This window comes from Drosophila obscura, unplaced genomic scaffold, assembly GCF_018151105.1.
Source record: "Drosophila obscura isolate BZ-5 IFL unplaced genomic scaffold, ASM1815110v1 contig_29, whole genome shotgun sequence".
Classification (NCBI taxonomy): Eukaryota; Metazoa; Arthropoda; class Insecta; order Diptera; family Drosophilidae; genus Drosophila; species Drosophila obscura.
The window spans coordinates 739,521-760,468 of record NW_024542816.1 but is presented as its reverse complement, the minus strand read 5'-3'; the positions used below and the strand labels follow the sequence as shown (position 1 = coordinate 760,468).

The window sequence follows — 20,948 nt, the reverse complement described above, 5'->3', positions numbered from 1 at the left end:
TCTCCCTTGGCTGCTTCCCACCACACCCATACTGAACCCAACCCTCCCCTCCCCCCCCCGGGAGCATCCCGCGAGCGAGAGAGCGAACACCAGTTGTAACCCATTGAAAATACACAAGATTTTTAGACTACATCAAAGGGCCTTTTGGGGGGCCTTCTTTTTGTTTTTGTTTTTTAATTGTTCTTTTGTTGCTACAAATTCTACTTGACGGAGTTGTTGAGGATTTTATCAAATCTAGGGGCTAAAAATTGACCACGCTCTTAGGCTAGACCTAGCAGCTAAAGACGGAATGGAATGTGCAATCTACTTTCTGTCTCTCCATTTATCAAATGCATCTTTCAGTTGCGCTTCTTCCGGCTAGCCGCAGTTCGTGGCTCAGTGGCTGCTGCGGCTACAGCTGCTGCTGGTGTTGCCGTCGCCGGTCCTGGTGCCGTTTCGGTGATTGCCAAACCCGTATCCAGGCGAGTCTTGTCGACGGGATAGAGCCAGCGCTGATATAAATATATAAGGAAGACAATGTCGTCGCGCAGGCAGGCCACACGATGAGCCGTCGGCATCGTGATGATGAACGCAAAAAAGTCATCGATGAACGTATTGAAGGCCTTGTACATGAAGGAGCGCCAGGGCAAGGCAGCCACCGACTTGAGCTTGTAGTTGACAAACAGCTGGGGCAGCATGAACAGGAAGCCAAAGGCGTACACCCCGTTGACCATGGAGTTGAGGGTCCAGGAGTACCAGGAGCGATGCGGCTGGTACAGCAGCGAGTAGACGGCCCCGCCCAGGCACAGCGGATAGAGCAGATAGCTGAGGTACCGCATGCCCTGGCGATCAAACTGATCCGTCTGCTGTTCGGCCAGCTGGCCATTCGGTTGCTCGTCGTCCGTCTGCTTCTCCAGCTTGCGGCGCACAAAGCCGCTGAAGCTCAGCTCGAGGCGCAGTATCTTCTTGCTCTTCCACAGCTCGATGAGGGTGCCCAGGCCGACGGGCACTATCACCAGATACGAGGTGTTCTCGTCCAGCAGATACAGAAAGATCACAAACTGCGAGAAGGCCCGCCACAGGGTGGTGCGGGTGGAGAGGCCCTCGTACGACTGCTTCTGGCGCCAGAAGGAGACGTCATTCTTGAAGCTGAGGAAATCGAAGAGCATCTGCGGACACAGCAAATACCATTTAGAGGATGCAATCTTGAGAGCGGCAAATCCGGCGGATGGTACTCACATGAATGCTGGACACTAAGATGGTGCCGCATAGCAGATAGACGTTCGTGTCGGAGAATATGCCCTTGACCTCGTCAATGTCCTTGGTGGCAAAGCCGATCGTGAGCAGCGCCTGGGTGGCGTGCTCCATGAGCAGCATCAGGCGGAGCTTGCCCACGCCCACGGGCTTGTAGTGGAAGCTGAATGTGAATTCGGTTGTGTTGCGCGTGATGGCCACCAGGTCCTTCATGCGTGTGTTGAACGTGTCCGTCTGGAGTATGGGCAGGATCTGCTGCATCCGATTGACGCGTATCAGCTGGGCCATCTCCGGCGGCACATCCGCCTGCGACACCGAGAACAGATCCGTCAGCAGTGTCACATACACATTGGACCTCATGTGGGTGCTGGGTCGTCCGGCGGCTGCTCCCTGCTTGCCAGCCACCTTACCCTGCACAGATTTTCCTCCTCCGCCCAGCTTAGGCTTATCCGCCGTCTCGTCCCAGCAGATTAAATGCCTCGGCACGGGGCACCATGTAATCGGTGAGACTGAGCGTGTGCAGGACGGTGGGACCGTCGCGGCGAAGGCTGCGCCACTCGAGCGGCTCACCCTCCAGCGCCAGGACCACATGCATGTAGAGCGTGCCGTTGCGGCGCGTCCGCAACGGCACCTCCACCTCAAAGTCGTGCTCGAAGGGGCGGCTGTAGTCGAAGCGCTTCGCCTTGTAGATGTCCTGTACCTCGCTGGCAATCGGCTGCAGTGTGCGCGAGGTGAAGAGCGCCAGCTGCATGCGCGGCTTCTCCGCCAGGAAGGACGTGTAGCACGGCTGGGCCGTGCAGCTCAGCGTCGTGAAGAGCTGCGACATCTGGTAGATGGAATGGGCGATGTAGGCCAGGAATACCACGCCCAATATCGTTGAGATCGATGGCATCGCCATGTCGGCGTTCGGCGGCTAGCCAAGCTGATTGATGATACGGTGGGGTGGGTCGTGGTCGCTGTACCGTGGGGAAGGGGTGAACCCAATGTGAAATCTAGATAAATTTAGCTTTGAATCTCAGACCGGCCACATCGTACGGCACTTTTGCCGGTGCACTTAGTGCTGAACAACAGCAGGGACGTCGGCAGCGCTGCCTTTCGTTATTGCTTTGATATTTCCCGATTTTGAAATTCGACTTTGAATTACTAACTATCCAGAGCCCTCAGCACTGACCTTATAATTTCCAACGATAAATTGATCAGTTACCTAGAAGATTTTCTAATTTTTAGTACTCATTTTGATTTGATTCTCCTTAAAATAGGGTTTTTTAAAAAAAAATGGTTTAGTCAAACTTTAATCAAAATGCCGGTGCTTTTAGGGCTGAACAACACTGTTCAGACTTATTGCGGATTTTTCGATAAAATACCGTCTCTCCCTGGGAGCTATACCGTAATATACCATGAAATATACTATATTATACACTGCAAAGTATTTAATATACCGTAAACGGTCGTAAGCTTTCGATGTCTACAGATGTTATTTCCAGGGCTGGCAACGTGACAGTGCACAGCCACTAACAGCCGTTTACAGTACAGTATGCCAGTTCATACGACGAAAGTGACGCAGCTGAGTTCTCAGGTCTTCGGCACTGGAGACGATCGCGATCGGCTTATGACGTGACACGAGCCGACGAGCTGACAAAAAAAAATTTTGAATTTAGGAAAAATGTAATAATTTAGGAAATATAAACAAATTTAATACAAATTTAAGAAAACAAAAAAAAAATGTTTTTTATTGCTCATTGATAAAAGCTGACTGATATGAAACGAAAAAAATTGTAAATGCTCGCTGACAAAAGCTGATTAATATGAACGATGCGCGGACGCGACGGACTGATATGAAACGAAAATAGGCCGCGACAGGACGAGAGCGGGACGGACGCTAAGCCGCACGGACGCGGGAAGCGCAGCGACGAGAAACGAAAAGAGCCGCGACACACGAAGAACGAAAAGTTAAGCCGCTGACAAAGCGACGATAGAACCGAAAAATAAGCCGCTTAAAAAAGCTTACTGCTATGAAACGAAAAATTCTAATTGCTCGCTGACAGAAGCTAACTGATATGAAACGAAACATTCGAATTGCTCGCTGACAAAAGCTGACTGATATGGAATGAAAAATTCGAATTGCTTGCTGACAAAAGCTGACTGCTATGAAACGACAAATTCGAATTGCTCGCTGACAAAAGCTGACTGATATGAAACGAAAAATTCTAATTGCTCGCTGACAAAAGCTGACTGATATGAACCGAAAAAATTATAATTGCTCGCTGACAAAAGCTGACTGCTATGAAACGAAAAATTCTAATTGCTCGCTGACAAAAGCTAACTGATATGAAACGAAACATTCGAATTGCTCGCTGACAAAAGCTGACTGCTATGAAACGAAAACTCGAATTGCTCGCTGACAAAAGCTGACTGATATGAGCCGAAAAATTCTAATTGCTCGCTGACAAAAGCTGACTGATATAAAACGAAATAGTTTAATTGCTCGCTGACAACAGCTGACTGATATGAAACGAAAAATTCGAATTGCTTGCTGACAAAAGCTGACTGATATAAAACGAAATAGTTTAATTGCTCGCTGACAACAGCTGACTGATATGAAACGAAAAATTCGAATTGCTTGCTGACAAAAGCTGACTGATGTGAAACGAATAATTCGAATTGCTCGCTGACAAAAGCTGACTGATATGAAACGAAAATCGCTGAAAACTCGGCTGCGCCACTTTCGTTGTATGAACTGGCACATCTATATACTGTATGATTAGTGGCGCAGCTTAATTGGCTCCTTGCTGGTAGTGGCGCCAACGAATGCAGGGTTTGAAAATACAAAATAAATAAAGAAATCGCCTGGAAAGTTGTATTTGGTAGCAGTTTTTATTTAAAGATTTATATATAACAATATAGAGTATAGAGTATATATACAACATGATTTTTATAAAATTAGGTACTAGAGTTTCGTATAATTATTACTATTACATAAGTACTAAATATCATATGTATTGCTCATCGTCGCGCACAAAATTTCCAAACCATTGGAATAAATTAAAGGACTAAAATGTACACATTATGAAAACAAAAACAAAAAATAATATGAGACAAAATAAAGAAGAATTTTACGCGAAAAAAAAAACAATTTAATGGAACGCATACAGGATGCATGTACATATGTATGCATGTATGAGAGAGATAGAGTCAAGGACTGAAGGATACATATTTAGATATATATTTATGTTTTGTTTATTTATAAGTATATAGTAGAAAACGATCTGAACTAGAGAATCGTGTATGTATGTATGTGTATGAATCGATGCTATAAATATGTGGGGGGGGAGGTACGTTGCTTGATTACGTTCCAGGACAAGCACAAGGACGAGGAATAGATAACATGATAACATGGATTGTGTATGTATGTATGTATGTATATTAACGCATAAATAATCGGATATGGGTTTTGGGATGGGGCTTTAGGCGAGACGTTTCTTTCGACTAGGTGACAAGATTTTCAGCATTGTGACAACGGGCGCCTCGAAGGACATCGAGACGACGAACGACAGGAAGTAGGAGGCGACCGTCAGACCAAAGAACAAGACGACCTACACAACAAATAGATAGATGATAGATAGATAAAGATTATCTTTGATTTTGCAGCCATAATTACGAGTTACTTACCATCAGATCCCCGCCCAGATGCAGTGGCGCATCCGAGTTGAGCGCCATCGAGCGTATGACAATGGGATGGACCAGATAGGCGCAGTAGGTGACCCGCGAGAAGGGATAGAGGCAGGGCGCCGACAGCAGCGAGTTGATGTAGCCCCCGTAGCCAGTGGAGCAGGCAATGGTGATCCAGGCGAGGGACAGCGCCCAGGCCGAGTGGCTCAGCGAGCTGTAGGCGGCGGCCGTGAACTGCGACAGATCCGTCTGGTAGAGCCCAAAGACGAGCACAAAGAGATTGAGCATGGCCAGGGCCCAGGCGGTGGCCACCGTCAGCTTGGGCAGCCGAATCTTGCAGTTGGTGCGGAACAGGATCCAGCCGACAGCCATGCCGATCAGATAGGGCCCGAGACGGGTCCAGGGCTTGTCGTAGATCTTGTCGAAGAGCGCCAAGGGATCGTCGGTGTTCGGGCGATGGTTGTTGGTGAAGGCAATCACCGCGGTGGTGATCCACGAGAGCACCAGGAACACCAGCGTAGTAATGGCCGACAGCTTGAAGTGGCGCACGCCCACAATCAGAATGATGGCACCGATCATGTAGAACTGTGTGTCATTCGCCAGATACCAGCTCCAGAGCATGCACTGCAGAAAGAGAGTGAGAGAGAGATTAGAGATCTGTGGCACCATGGGGAATGGGGGGGAATGGGCTCAACTCACCATCTCATCGACGGGGAACAGGGTGTTGATATACAGAATGTTGCGCCACCAGTAGTCCGGGCAGGTGATGTGATCCATGGTGGGTGGATCGAAGATCGAGTAGGCGGCCAGATACTTCATCGTCACCTGCACCACGCCCAGCACAAACAGATAGGGGGCGGTGAGGCGCATGAAGCGGTACGCGACGAGGCCAAAGAAGTGTGCGGTGCCGGCGGTGAACTCATTGGCGCCCTTGCTCAGCTTGTTCAGCTTGCCCTTGGCATTGGTGCGGAAGTATATGTACGAGATGAGGAAGCCGCTGATGAAGAAGAACGTGTCCACGCTGAACGGGCCGTTGGTGATGGCCTGGAAGAAGAAGTTCTGCTCGACCTTCTTGCGCATCTCCATGTTGTCGGAGTACTTGAAGACGACGATGCACGTGTGGCCGAGGATCACCCAGGCCATGCTGAAGGCGCGCAGCCCATGGATGCAGGGTATCGTGTCCGCGCCGACATTCCGATCGCAGATCGCATTGAAGTTCGTGATCGCCGAGAAGGAGAGCAGCAGCTCCGAGTAGATGCTGAGCTTCTCCGGCTCGTGCAGATGCCCCTCCAGATGCTCATCCGAGTTGCTGTTGTTGCTCCTGCTGCTGCTCCCATGATGATCCTCCTCGTGCTCGAGCTCATGCCCGTGACCATGACCGTGCGAGTGGTGATCGTGATGGCCATTGCCGCTGTCGTTGTCATTGCCTGTGAGTGGCGGCGGCAGGTTGAGGACCAGCTGATCCAGCTGCTTCAGCGAACTGGACTGGGAGGTGTGCGAGGACTGCTTCAGGGGATCATCGTGGGCGGTCATGGTGTCGCTGTAGTCGGAGGAGGCACACCCAATGCCCGAGCTCGTCTCGCTGTTGTTCATCATCTCCTTGTCCTGGCGACGCAGCGCCTCCTTGAGGCGACGCCTCAGATAGATCTCGTACAGGGTGCCGCAGCAGATCAGCCCCATTACAATGCCCGACACCACGCTGCGGGAAAGAGCACAAAGAAAACACACACACGGTTCGATTACTCCACCACGCTAATTGTTGCAGCAAACAGACGGAGTTTCGCTTTTTAATACAACACAACAACAACAAAAAAAAACTATCCAACTGTCCATTGGGATGGGGGGGATGGCGGGGGATGGTGGTGAGGTGTGCGGTTGCCAACCGATTTCACACTACGAGCCAATGAATGGCAAATAAATAAAAGAAAAAAATAAACCAACACACGGAGCCGAATCCGAATCCGAATCTCCAAGCTCCAAGCTCCAATCTCCGGACTCTGTTTGGCCAATTGGTTAGCAGCCAGAGGCAGCCAGCGATTCACTTTTGAAAGTGAATTCGATTTGGAAGTTCGAAATCGAAATCGAAATCTCTACTTACATCAGCAGGCAGAAGGTCTTGTCCGCCCAAATGTTGAACTCCTTGTCGGTGGGCACGCGAATGTCGAGGACGCGCAGCTCCCGCGTCGGCAGCTCCAGGCGGGCATGGCTGGTCATCTCGTTGATGTCGGCAATGGAGCAGCTCGAGGGCAGACACATGCCCACATAAATGGTGCGCACCTTTGGGGCAGAGAAGGGGAGAAAAGAAGTTAGCGAAAATTCGAAGGTAGAGATCTGATCCAGGGAATGCAGCTACCATCTGTAGATGTGCAGAGGCACTTACAACTTCGGTGGGCTGTGTCTCATTCAGCTGCATCTTGATCACATAGAAGCCGGGCACAAAGGGCGGCGGTGCATTGTAGACTGTGTTGTAGGCCTGCGTGTGGGCCGCGGCGAAGGGCAGGCCACTGTTTCGATTTGGGTGAGCAGCGGCATCCTCCGAGGCGGAGCTGTTGTCCTTGCCGTTGGCAGCGGCGGCAGCGGCAGCGGCAGACATTGTCTGGCCATCGTCAATGGCATCGCAAAGGGCCAACGAACCCATCCAATAGTTGTTGCCATAGAAGAAACCGGATGTATAATGGCCGGAAGCATCGTCCACTGCAAGCAGCAGCAAAAACAGGGAAAAGGTAAAGTAAAGTAAAGGTAACGTAAAGTAAAGGCGATGATAAGCAAAGAGAAGGGCATCAGGAATTGCTAAACTCGGATCACTCTGTGTCTGTGTGTGTGTTTGTGAATGTGGCACATAAAAAGCTGAAATTATGTAATGCCAGTGAAGCCGTCAAGCTGCCAACGCCATCATCATCAGCATCATCATCTGCGTCGTGGAGTTGTGACTGCTGCCTCGACGACACTGCCCATACCCTAACCCAAAAGGGTAAACCTCCCCTCTGCCGATCGAGTTGTGCCTCTCCAGCCGCTCCTTTGGGTGGCCAACAATCAACCCAATTAGTCAGATTACAGCGCATTCAGCATGTCCAGTTCCGGGGCCCACTATAGTCGAGTCGAGTCGAGAAGTCCTTCCTTTTTGCTTGCCTCTGATTTAGTTTGCAGCGGCACTCAGAACCAGTTGCAGCCAGCCATGGCGACCTGTGACTGGGGCAACCAGTTTTTTGCCCACTCTGGCAATACGGGACGGACGAATACGGCTAGAGAGGCAAATGTGTCTCCATTGGGAGGGGGAGGGGTAGGGGGTTTTGCGTTGTTTAAACTTCAAATTCCAAGTCTGTTTTGACTTCCACTTCCCACTTCCCCTGGAGTAAGCCTTGAGAGCAAAACAGGAATTATCTTGCGTACAAATGCATCTAAGCCATGCATTCATCTATGTAAGGTTATATAAGACATGGCCATGACCATGTCGCGGATTGTGACTGGTGGATGGTGGAACTACTACCCAGCTTCATGGGACTGTGGATGTGCTGAAATATGTTCGAGTGTTAATCAAAAGATGTGCCAAAATGAAACAATTAACTTTGTTCGTTCCTTCAACGCTTCAAGACTTTGCAACACTTCAAAACACTTTACAACACTACTCAGCGCTCTCTTTCTCTCTCTCTCTATCCCTTTCACACTGTTACTGTTACTGTCCAGCATATGCATCTGTGTGTGTGTCGTCGGCTCTTTGTGTAATGTTTAAACATGTTTTCAATTTAATTTAGCGATTGAGGTCACTTGATTTGTTTGGGCCTTTGCCTGTAGTCCGCAGTAGCGGACATTTCAACACATACATATGTATGTACAAAATATACAGTATATGTATATATCTGTATAAGATAAGTACACAGATATGTACATACATACATACATATATGTATATCGTACCACTTCTTCTCTTGCGGGGTATTTCTGTTCAATTGAACGTGTCATTCAAGCGTTTAACGCTTTTTCGGTAAATGGAAGCTGAAGCCCGAAGTCGAACAAGATCAACAGATGGGACAGACAGACACACCGACAGACAATGGGGGGTGGGGGCTTTGGGCTTATCAAGGTGACAGTCAGACAGACCGAACATGACAGTGCTCGATTTGCCGGAGAGTCACCCAATCTCCGGGTCTCGCTCCAAGTTTCCGATGAACTTGGCTTTGGCTACCCCACAAAAAACCGAAACATACAAAACAGATTTATGTCGTGGTATTCTTGTCAACGGGAAGGCCGTACAATGCCACCAAATTAATGGGAATTACAGAGGAAATTCCCACTGGAGTCCTGCTCGGTAGATTTAATTTCTAATTTGCCACTCAGCAGTTCACCCTTCAGTGCCCTTCCTTTGCACAAAGGGAATTCCAATCCACGTTGAGATCCAAGTTCACATTTTTGCACTTGAACATGTATCAAAATATTTGCAAGAAGATTAAGATACGAGTACGAGTTCGAGTAGGGGTGGAGGGGCATGTACCTCGCAATATCTGAAGGTAAGGACAAAGGCAGTCACAAGTGGTCGGCGCTCGCGAGCGGGCTAAACAAATGTGTTAACAGACAGTAAAAAAAAAATGAAAGAAAAAAAAAACCGATTGCAGTCGACCATAATTAGGGAGGGGCCCAGTGCCCCATCAGCCATCAGCCACTAGACTAAGTGACAAAGCTGTTGAAATCCATTTGATTGATGAAACGATTGTATAAATATAATGGCAATAAATAATGGCGCCCTTCCCCCTCCACCACCAACACCACCATCAAATAGTTTGCTATTATTGTACCTACATCCAATATAATTTTTCCTTTGTTTTGTCTCTTTGCTATTTTTTTTTTTTTTTTTTATTATTATTTGTAAACCTTTCGGGCTCCCCTATTGCGAAATGGCAAACAACAAAATCAAAGAGCGAATATCGAGTATCGAAAATCGCAAAAATAAATCAAACAAACAAAAATAACACATAAAAATAGCCGCAGAAATGGTCTGTCTACGCGTCCCAACTGCTAACTGTGCAATTAAGGGGCTAAAAATATAAAATAAATTACATACTTATTATAAGACCTGCGTCAGAATCCATAAAAATATTGTTCGATGGCTGGCGGGCAGGGGTGGGCGGTATATCGCGGTGCAGAAGCGGGATACGAGTATGTTGCAGGGCGAGGGGGAAAGGCTTTCCACTAATGATCTGCAAGGGCTAATTGAAAGAAAGATCTGTGGCATAGACTTCTGGCATCATCATCATCATCATCTCGGTATGTCTCCCAAAGCAGACTCTCTGCCAGGCACAGCTGATACGTACGTACAATGATATAATGCGTCGGAGCAGAACCACTCGATTCTTGTTTATTTATCTTTTAACGATCCACCTAAAGTTGTTTTGATCATGTAATATTTAAATCCCCTTTAATCGCCGATTTGTGGAGAGCTGTAAAGATATCTCCGGAAAGTGCGGGTAGCTGCCAGTCGAATCGTCCACTAATTGCAGTTTTTGTTTTGTTTTTTTTGTTTTGTTTGCATAGTTGAATTTTTTGTTGGGTTCTGGGAGTGGTCCAACGCATTATTTATATTTATATGGTACAAGTACGAGTACTACGAGTACTATGTGTGAATTCTGAAGAAAAACATGGCAGCTACAAAGATCTATGTACTAAGATGGGCTATGGGCTGTGGGCTGTGGCTATGGGCTGTGGGGAGGTTAAAGCCATTACAGCTGTTGCATGATGTATGCTCAGGTTGCTCGTTGTTTGCTGAAACAACTCGTAAATCTGTCGGCACTTACTCCCATCAATAAATAACACGCATAAATATTGGCACAGCAAATCAATCGACTTCTGTATTCTCGTTTCAAACAAGGTCCCTCTCGGTCGCTCGGTCGCTCGGTCTCTTGGTTTCTGTGTCTCTCTGGCTCAACGATCAGTTCAAAGGCCACGCCAATTACCTATCGCAAAATGTTGGCACATTTCCTTATTTAATTTGTATTGTACAACATATACTTTTTTTTTGGGTACTGCTGAATGTTGGGGGGCTGCGGCTGCCTCTTTAATGTTTGTTTTGGTCATTAGAACCCGGAGATGGGGAAACTGACAGACAGATCAAATGTTGGAGACATTAGAGTCGTGTGTTGTGGATTTAAGACTCTGGCAGTTGGCTTCAACAAACAACAAAACACGCAAAGTCTTTGAACTTGAAAGTAGCCATCCCATCCAGCCGCTCATCTGTGGGGTACGGGCACCAAAGGTTCTAAGCGATAGCCCTGAGCACTGCTAATTTATTCTCTGCGGTGTATATTTGTGACACGATGATGCGATCTCATGGGTGGGGCCATAGCAAACCCTCACACGAAAAAAGGATCAGAGCCAGCAAAGCAAATAAAACACAGCCCAAACATTCTAAATCGAATCTATTAACTTTCGAGTATCTGTGGATCAAGCCGACCCACCCAAAACATCTTAAAACAATTCTGAGCGTCAGAATTTGAAGATCATAAATTTCTGTTTAACATCTGTGGCACTATGGATCTGCAGGGAATCAATGTAGCCTAGCATCCATATTTTATTGACTCTCCTCAGCACTGGATTGGACTGCCTTGCTTCCCCGATCATTTCCTCTTCGAATTATTTGTACGCATTAGTCGCATTATTATTTCTCGTCATGATATCACAGTCGAATCAAAGTGTTTATGGGATTGCTAACATTCTCCGTCGTTATTTCAGCCATAATTCATAATTCATAATTACTTTTTTACTTTATTGTCCGTCTGTCCGTCCGTCCGTGTGTGCGAGTGTTTATAGCGAGTGTAATAATTACATTTGCCATTGCCTAATTGAGTCGTCGCATAATACTCGTAAAAACGCGACTCGTTTGGCAATTTTATGCTCGAAGATGCGCTAAAAACAGATCGCAGAGCAGCAGAGCAACGCAACGCAACGATCGACAGCCTTCTTCTGATCTACAGAGACAGAGACTACCCGATGACTTCCTGACTGTCAAGACATTTTGCATTTGGTATTCAGGTCTCGTCGGTGGGGCACCTGGAAACACCTTGGCTCAAACTCTCTCCTCTATCGCTCTTTCTCTGTGTGTTTCAATGTCAATGCTGGGGGTTCAATCTGTATGGGTGGGTGCCTATCAAAAGGCCACCTTCGATTGTCGTTGCCTTTGGGGCTTTCAACGCCAACACCCAAAGACGATCAGACATCAGATATCAGACATCAGACGATCAAGAGTGAGAGTGGCGGTGCCGGTGGAGTGTGGATTGTGGCAGTGGTCCGCGTCTTTGGATGTTTCTTTTAATATTTGTTGTTTTTTTTTGCTCTTTGTGTTTTTTTTTTGGGGGCTTGGGGTTTTTTCTCTTTCTTGTATGTCTTTGGCTCTATCTTTCCAACCGAGATTCGGCACAAGGTCAGCTGCATCTTCAGTTTTGGGTTTTGGGCTTTGGGCTTTGGGTTTGGTCTTCGTGGATGTGGATGTGCTGCTGCTGCTGACTAACTGGTATTTCTCGGTGGTGACGCCTTCGCCGGTCAGGAGCGACAGACAGAGACACATCGGTGGTGCCTGTTTGGTCACTGGCACGTGGCATGGTCAGTCGGCTGCCTTTGCGTAATGAGAGATCGGCCGTCCGGCGATGGCTGGTCTATTTTCTGCGCATTTCTTTTGCCGATGGGCCAACCAGCCAACCAGTTTGTTGTCTTTCAGGGCTGCAGCAGGGCGCTGGCGCTGCGACTGTGAATCACATATGGAAATGATCGAGTCGCGACTCGCGAGTGAGTCGAGAGTCATTGCCGAAACGATTACTTTGAGTGTTTTGTTGAATAATTAGCTCGAAATATGGACAGTCATGATGCATCGACCGACCGCCTTGGCCTTCTATGTCTATGGTAGTGAGGGTGGGGTAGGGGGAGGGGGATATCTAATTAGCCAAATGGACATGTGTCTCATAACAGAAGAGATATTTTATTCATCTGTCTGTCTGTCTGTCTGTCTGTCTCTCTGTCTGATTTGTGGGTTTTCCCAAAAAAGATTCCCCCGAAGATTCCTCATCTTTCGATTCGTATATTTTGTGTACAGATCTTTCACACACCTCTCCAGCTTTCTGTCTGTATGTCTGTATGTCTGCATGTCTTTCGATTGCATAACTGAATACTAAATTCGTTCCTAATACGTTTGAAAATGAATCAATTCCACCCAAAATGCAATTATGGTCAATAACCCCTTAAATTTGAGAGCTTCATGCAAATTGGCGGCTCTGCTCGTTTCATAACCGATTTGATTTCATTCGATTTGACTCCATTCGATTCGTTTGGAATCACTCGGAATTAATGCGAGGCACGTCGCCTGCCCTGGGTCTGGGCCTGGGTCTGGGTCTGGGTCTGGGCCTGGGCTTGGGGCCGACTTTTACCGACTCACTTTTACCCAGAAACAACAGTAAAAACAAAAACAAAAATATATGTGGCCAAGATGATAATGAGTGGGATATATGTATCAATCCATTTCGGTTATGGCACAGACCCATCCACAATCCATCGATCTTCGAATCTGGTTCAGGAGTGTCGACGAGGAGGAGATTTATACTTAGATGTGTGTGTGTGTGTGTGTGTGGACCTTCGCGGTCAAATGCATTTCGAGCGTCGCTTGCCACTGGCCATAGAAATTGCTTTATTAGCAAAGCCCCCAAAGCCTCCAAAGCCTCCAAAGCCTCAGAGCCACAGAGCCAAGACCGAGTGTCGCATTAAACTTGAAATCCAAATGGATTTGGCAAACATATATATATATATATATGTATCGTAAACATACGCCCTGAATGATGATCCGCAATCCGCGATCGACTAATTTGAGGAATTACGCGCGACATTTCGATGACAAAACGATTGTCTCCGTCCCGGCCCGTCCCGTCCCCTTCCGTCCGTCTAATCTCCCACTAATTATCATCTTGAGAGCGCTGTAAAGATGCAAGTGTTTCGTCGGCTTTCTGGCTGGTTGGCTGCTCCGCTGCTCCGCTGGTCCGCTGCTTGCCTAATTGTGGCATTTAGGCGTTGGCCGTTGGCCGTTGGCTCGTCAAATGGTCAAATGGATTTCGTGTTAATTGCCTTAGACGGTTAGCTCGAAATGAGCTCAAGAGCAAAGTTTAGCTTGAATTTAATCTTTGGCCTGTGCAAATAAGACGTACTTTGAGCCTCATCCATCTGCCAGCCCTGCCCGCCCGTAACCCCTCAATGATCTGTTTACTTTTGCATATTCCTTGATGGTCTGTCAACAGCCAACGAGCCCACTCCATATCCCAAGCGGATCAATGAACGAACGGAAATATATTTGGGTGATCCCTGCTCTGTGTGTGCCATGAACCCATCAAGCCTCAAGTGTTCTCTGGCCAACCAGTTCCTAACCAGAGCGGCTGTCACCTGTTACCAAATGTTCGTCCTAGACCTTTAGCGTCTCTGGGGCACTGGGGTTGCTGGCTGCTGGCTGCTGGCTCTTGGCTGCTGGCTGCTGGCTCTTGGCTGCTGGTCAATTGCATTGCTTCGGACGGCTGACTGGCTTTTAATTACGCACAATTACCAGAAACGAGTTTGTTGCCCAAGTCATTCGTTTCGGTGGCCAATAAAAAACAGCGCGTAAGCCTTCGCGTTCGGTTTCGCACTCTGCGCCTCCCCGCCCCGGCGGTGAGTGGGGGGGTGTTAAATCTGCACTGCAAAGTCGGTCAGAGTTGAAAGTATTTTACATACGAATTTCCCGCAGTGGTAGTAACGATTCAGTTACCACTCGAGTGGGCTGCGCCCAGCAGCCTGCAGCCTGCAGCCTGCATTTGGGCTTTAACTTTTGGCTTAGGCCCGCCCCGGCCCGGCCGTTTGCACGAGTTGTCTTGGCCATAATCGTTCGCTGTTTCGCTGCCAATAACAAAAACAGCAGACAACAACAATAACAATAACAATAACAACTGCAAGACATTGCAACAATCAAATTAAAGTTACATTACATAAGGGGGGGCTAAGCTTTGATGTTGTACGCCGTCGCTGCTGTGTCTGGCCAGAAGAGATACCAAGAGACACAGAGAGAGAGAGAGAGAGAGAGAGGTCTGGAGTGAGAGAGCGACTTGTTTGTCTCAACTAGAGATGAGAGCCGGCAGAAACCTTTACATGTCAGCTAGTACGAGTATTGGAAATATTTCAGACAAGAACGGATTGCTCATGGTCCTGCTTATAGTTCCAGGTTGTGCACACACACACACACATACATATGTAGCACCTCTGTGTGTGTACTTCAGCTGACAAAAACTAAACGAATAACTGCCAGGATGTTTCCATATTTAAGCCATCAGCCAAAGCGTAGTTGGGAGCAGCCGTAGAAGGCGGCTCCCTTTGGCACGAAACACGCACGCTGAGGCAGCATTGGGGCACGAAGTACCCATGCCCAGTCCCATCCCATCCCTAGGCTTAAATCTGCCACTGCTGCTGCTGTTGTTGCTGCTGCTGGCGACTCGTTGTGCAATTTTCGGGGTCCGCTTCTGCTTTATCGCTTCGTAAAGCCACATATTTACATCAAAATTAACAACAACAAAAACAGAGACAGCTGAGGAAAAAGCAAAAGCAAAAGCAACAGCAGCAGCCCTAACATATTTGTTGTACATGGGAAAGCCGTAGAAATTATGTTGCGTGACGTTTCAATTCGCACAAAGACTGTAATTGGGTCTGTTACCTCCCCACTCAGTTCCCACCCCCCCCCTGCAAAGTCCCAGTCTCGACCAAAAGTCGGCTAAGTATATTGGCCTAAAAATGAAACAAAAGCTTGTGTGTGTGTGTGTGTGTGTGTGTGTGTGTGTGTGTGTTGGTTGCATTGTGAGCGACTAATGACCAGAAAACAGGCTGCCAAATGGCAACCGAAATGGAGCCAATGCCTCTCTGCGGACCTCGATCAATTGTCTCGCCATCAGTTTTCTCAATTTTTGGCTTCGTTTCGGCTCAATCACCTGCCAGTCGCTCTTCCTCCTCAACAGACGAGTTCAATTTTTGAATTGGTAATTTTTTCACAACAGAAATAATAATAAACGGAAAACAGACAAAACTGACACGTTGCAATTTATAATTTTTCTTTTCCTGGAATATCAAACGAGCAAAAACAACAATAAAAACAATAAACAAAAATATGAAAAAAAAAAAAACAGAAAAGATACAAATTGTGAAAGCTTTTTTTTGTTTTGAGGAAGTTTGCAGATCGCACGATGCTTGGGGTTGGATGATGTCTTGCGCCAATATTTGCACTTCCTCTCAGACCTTTGCCTCAGACGGAACGAACGGCTGGGGTTCGGCAACAAAAGATGGAACCACAAATCAGACAAACGCCAAAGAAGTTACCGCAACACACACACACACACACACACGCACACACAGAAATTGAAGTTCAACTGCGCAGAGGGAGGGTATGAAGGGTTATGGATATATGCATGTTTCGATCCGATGAGACATTCGGATAACATTTCTGATATTACTGTGTGCTAATTGCTGTTAGCTTTTCGCCTTTTTTGCATGATTTTCATATGTAAAATAAAACAATGGAATTATATAAATACTTTTGCAATCTGAGTATCAGGCAGCCAACCTTCCACTTGACACCACCAGAATGATCATCGTACCCCGAGCAGAGTTCTTTTGTCATGGGCCGTGCATTTTTTGTAACCTTCAACTTAGCCAAAGTCTTTGGTCTGGCAATCGGGCAAAAAACCAACGGAGCGTAGCTGCCAGCAGGCAAAAAGCACACAGCACACAGCACACACACACAGGCAGACAGACGGACAGACGGAAAAAAAACTGCAGCAAAATGCTAACACGGCCACAATTTATTAGCCATTGATCTTGGCCATCGATCGCCTTGTGCACCAGATACTCGTACTGCGATGCAGCACTCGAGCAGCAGCACCGCAGTGGCTGAAAATGGCTGGATGGATGTAAGAGGCGTTTAAATACCAATTTCCAGCCAGTTAAAGAGCCCTCCTCACCACCCCCCACCCCACCCAAGAGCTCCAAAGAGCTGACGACATATGGATTCAGAGTCCGGTTTATGTTTCGGTTTCGGTTTGGTTTTCGTTTTCGTTTACGTTTACGGCGGGGGGCAAACAGGAAAAACGGTGGCCCTGGTGCTGCTGGCGGTGGCGCTCATGTAATAATGCTTACATGAAGACATTGACATAGATGCCGCCGAAATCCACCACCACCTCCCCAGCTGCTCCACAGCTCCACATGGCTTACAGTAACAGCCACACAGCAGCAGCAGCAGCAGCAGCAGCAGCAGCAGCAGCAGCAGCCACACAGCCAGTTTTCACCTGAGCGAAAGTAAAGCGAAGTTGAGTAAAGCGCGGAAGGAAATATGGAGTGTGAATTGGATCCTCCTAAATGGCAGAAGATAAATGAACAGGAATCCCCAAAGTACATCCCCCATTGAGAGGGGATAGCTCCAGTACTCTGGTGCACGCATAACAACCAAAGTACCAAAAACGTAAACAATGCCATGGACTTGGGTTTTCATTTCCCACCACTCACCATTTCTCCCGGTGTCTTTCTTTCCCTCTCTGAAATGCTGAACTTGAACTGAATCGGGGAATCGAGGGGAAAAAAATCGCTTTCAGCGATTACTCGTACGATTGCGATTACTATTACGATGTTCACTTTCCGGGCCGGGGCCGGGCCCATGGTGCAACGATTTTTGAACGTAATAAAAAAAAAGAAACTTTGAAAGAAACCCAAACACTTTTATTTTTTTCGGTGTGTGTTTATTTCTCTGCCCCTTTCGATCTCCCTCTCCCGCCCTCCCGCTCTTTCTCTTTTTTTCTTTTCCTTTTCTTCATGGATTCGTCTTTGCACCAGCATTTTTTTTCGTGTTAATTGATTACATAACCAGCGCAACAGACACACACGGATAGGCTCTGGGAGTGAGTGAGGTGAGTGAGTGAGTGAGTTAGTGAGTGGCTTAGTGGGCAACGAACGTACGTACGTACGTACGTCAGTTGGTCAGTGGGGTTTCGGTCTCAGGTTGCTGGAATCGATAGGATTGGGGCAGGGCAGGGCAGCGACGGCAGCGGCTGCGGCTGCGCAATCAAAAAGAAAAATCGAAAATAAAACGAGTCGCACAACATTTATTCATAATTTCTGCCTGCCTGCTGCGCTGCGCTCCGCTCCACCGTTCTGTTTGCTTTGGTTCACTTTCGACAGTCAGAAGAAAAAACTGCGCACAGCTGCTCCCCGCCCATACGGTCCGAACTGCCTGCAAGCAGTACAATGCAAGCAGTTGCCATTACAATTTAACCGTTAATCAATAATTGGTAAAAACCAAAAACAAAACAAAAAACAAAGAGAATGAAAACAAAACCAATTTGCCCAAAAATTCACTGGAAAATCAACGCCGAAAAAAAATCTACTGCACTAGCCGAAAAATGGATTGAGTTTTTGCTGCTGTGGCCTGCTGCTGCTGCTGCTACTGCTGCTACTGCAACAGCAAGAACGAAGCAAGAACTAATTGCGACCTTGGATATCGCGTATCGCGATCGTTTCGTACCAGTGTCGTGCACTTATGTAGATTTCGTGCTGTGCTCTTGGGCGAGTTCGTCTATTTGCGATCAGAGCATGCGCCACGCCACATGCTCTGCAAGTCGCCACCGATCCGGCGCAAAGCTGCGATATGGCGATCTGGCGATCTGGCGAACGGCAAACGGCGAATGGCGAATGGGGCACGTTCATGAGCGAACGTGGGCCGGAGGCGGTGGATACACGGTAGAAGAGATCGAATGCATCGAATGAGTCGCGCCACAATTGATACGTGTAGAGGTACATACAATATACAATAATCTTTAACCGGTGTGGAAACTGCGATATGATATGGGGGGGTAGACTGTGAAATTTATGACCAAAGAGAAACCTTCCCAAAAAAAAAAATTCCAATTTAATAGAATTAATTAAACTACATGGTCTTGGTCTTGGCTTATGATCCTTCTGCTGTAGTTAAATCTGATGAAATTATGAGCCAATGTCATCGCTCGATATCTGATCCTTAGCTGATCTCAAATCTTTCTAAAGTTTGGAAATGCTTGAAGTGAAGCAAGGAGATTAAATGTCATTTCGACCCGACACCTGATATCACTCCGCATGCTTGGAGCCACTTCTCAAGTGACTCCCTATATAAGTAATAAATAAATAAATAATACGCCCATTTTGATTAACCCACCCCATTTCTGTACAGCCAAAATATGTTTCAATAATTAGTATGTGACCGTTGGAAGAGAAAGTGATTTATCCTGTGCATCCGTGCTGGGGATGTTCTTAGAATTGGACTTACTTTTGACAGCCCACATCTTGGAGTTGCTGAGGCCGCTCAGATAGCTTCGCATGTCCCTGCTGCAGTTGGTGCCGAGGGCGCCGGAGGCCTCCAGGATGCTCCAGTTATCCGCCAGCAGAGTCAGATCGAACACGTTGAGGGCATCCCGCAGGCGGCGGGCGTGTGTAAGGTCGATGGCTGATGGCAGCGGAAGTGGTTCGTTGGTGGTGGGCAGGCCCTGGCCCGGATGCAGGCTCAGGTTAATCACGTTGTGCTGATCGCCGGTGATGTTGTGCCTGACGGAGGAGGAGGAGGACTGCTTGCCCTCGTCCTTGTCGATGGCCGCCTGCGGTGTGGCCAGGAGCGAGAGCAGCAAGGCCAGCACAAGCATCGTCTGCTGGTGACCCATCATTCCCATTCCCGTTCGGCTGTAGATCGGGTATGATGGTAAGATGGTGTCTGTGCGTGTGTGAGTCAGTGGCCCACAAATTGATCGGGCACGTTCCTGCGACGTCTCTGCCTCACTTTCACTCAGCAAAAAATACACTCACAGAAAAAAAAACAACAGATGGAAACAACCACAGGCAAAAGTATCCAATGTCGGTTCGGGCTTGTGCTAAATAAAATTTGTTTTCTTCTATATCATTTTCACCAGAAACAAAAACAAAATGGAACGCAAAAAAAAATTGATAGCACACGAAACTCCTTTTCTGCTTTTGGTTTTTTTTTTAAAATATATTTTCAGTGTAGCTTTTGGGGGCTCTGGGAACCGTTAGAATGGCTCCAAGTCGATCTTCCTTTTTTACAATTTTTTGGCACTTTTACTTTCGTTTTGTGTCGTTTCGGGCAGGCTAGTCAGGGGGTTGGGGTACACACGCGCTGGGGACGAGATTTTTCGTGGAGATTTTTGGAAGATTTTTTGGGAGCTGCGACAAGCGACGACCGCCTGGATTGAATGCACGTCTACGAATCGCGACTGCGCGTCTTGAGCAGCTGTAAAAATATGTGAACAATTTAAAAAACGCAGCCCCAAAAAAAGTAGGCGTCGCAGCCCGCAGTGGCAGCAGCCGCCGCGGCAGCGACGCGTGAGAGCGAAGCCCAACGAAAAGATCTCAAACTCAAGCTCAGCTCAAGCGCTGGTGAGCGAGCGCGCCCGAGTGGCGATGTATTGTACCGTTAGCGTTGGGCCAACGAAAGTGACGCCGCAGCTGAAAGAAATGAGAGATAGATAGAGAGATGGAGAGGCGAGGGCCGGCGGCCACATACATGCTAGGGAGCTTTGGAGCTTGAGAGAGCGAGCAGCACGCGTAAGAGAGAGAGAGAGAGAGAGCAGCTCGTACGAAAAGCAAAAGCCCTGCGTCATCGGCTATGTTGTAATCGCGTTGTGTTTATGTATGTAACTTGCACGTGCATGTGTGCATGTGAGTGTGTGAGTGTTGCAAAAGTGGCCGCAAAAATGAAATTAGCCATTGATATTTGAATATGGGCAAAAACGGGATGGATGCAATCGACGAGTGGATGGATGGATGGATGGATGGACAGCCAAATGCCTTCGAAGTGGGTCAAATGAGTGCACTCACAATACAAGTACATATGTTTGTATGTAAGTGGAGTGAATAAGTGAGTGCCTTGTGGATCACACAAGAATACGTGCATAATTAATATTGAGTAAATGGCAGTTAATAAAGGAATTGGCAACAAGAAGGGAAGAAGGGCTACCTGTAGTTCCGGGTATCGAAGC

The 20,948-nt window shown here is 47.5% G+C and overlaps 2 protein-coding genes across 3 annotated transcripts; both read right to left on the bottom strand.

Annotated features, from left to right (window-relative positions):
* Window positions 1-125: 125 nt before the first annotated feature.
* On the bottom strand, window positions 126-2,549 carry LOC111069298 (cleft lip and palate transmembrane protein 1-like protein). Of its 2 annotated transcripts, XM_041594490.1 has the most exons (3): window positions 2,405-2,549; window positions 1,219-2,189; window positions 126-1,148 (listed from the first exon to the last, which is right to left on the bottom strand). In XM_041594490.1, exons 2-3 carry the CDS (start codon window positions 1,822-1,824, stop codon window positions 339-341), a joined length of 1,416 nt encoding a protein of 471 aa, XP_041450424.1. In that variant the 5' UTR covers window positions 1,825-2,189; window positions 2,405-2,549; the 3' UTR covers window positions 126-338. The 2 variants fall into 2 exon arrangements, with proteins under 2 accessions (XP_041450424.1, XP_022214977.2); XM_022359285.2 differs by having other exon boundaries at window positions 1,219-2,549.
* A 1,565-nt stretch (window positions 2,550-4,114) lies between these two features.
* Window positions 4,115-20,191, bottom strand: LOC111069366. The gene is made up of 6 exons (XM_022359397.2): window positions 19,229-20,191; window positions 7,283-7,596; window positions 7,001-7,179; window positions 5,602-6,601; window positions 4,903-5,526; window positions 4,115-4,826 (listed from the first exon to the last, which is right to left on the bottom strand). Exons 1-6 carry the CDS (start codon window positions 19,623-19,625, stop codon window positions 4,698-4,700), a joined length of 2,643 nt encoding a protein of 880 aa, XP_022215089.2. The 5' UTR covers window positions 19,626-20,191; the 3' UTR covers window positions 4,115-4,697.
* Window positions 20,192-20,948: the final 757 nt, after the last annotated feature.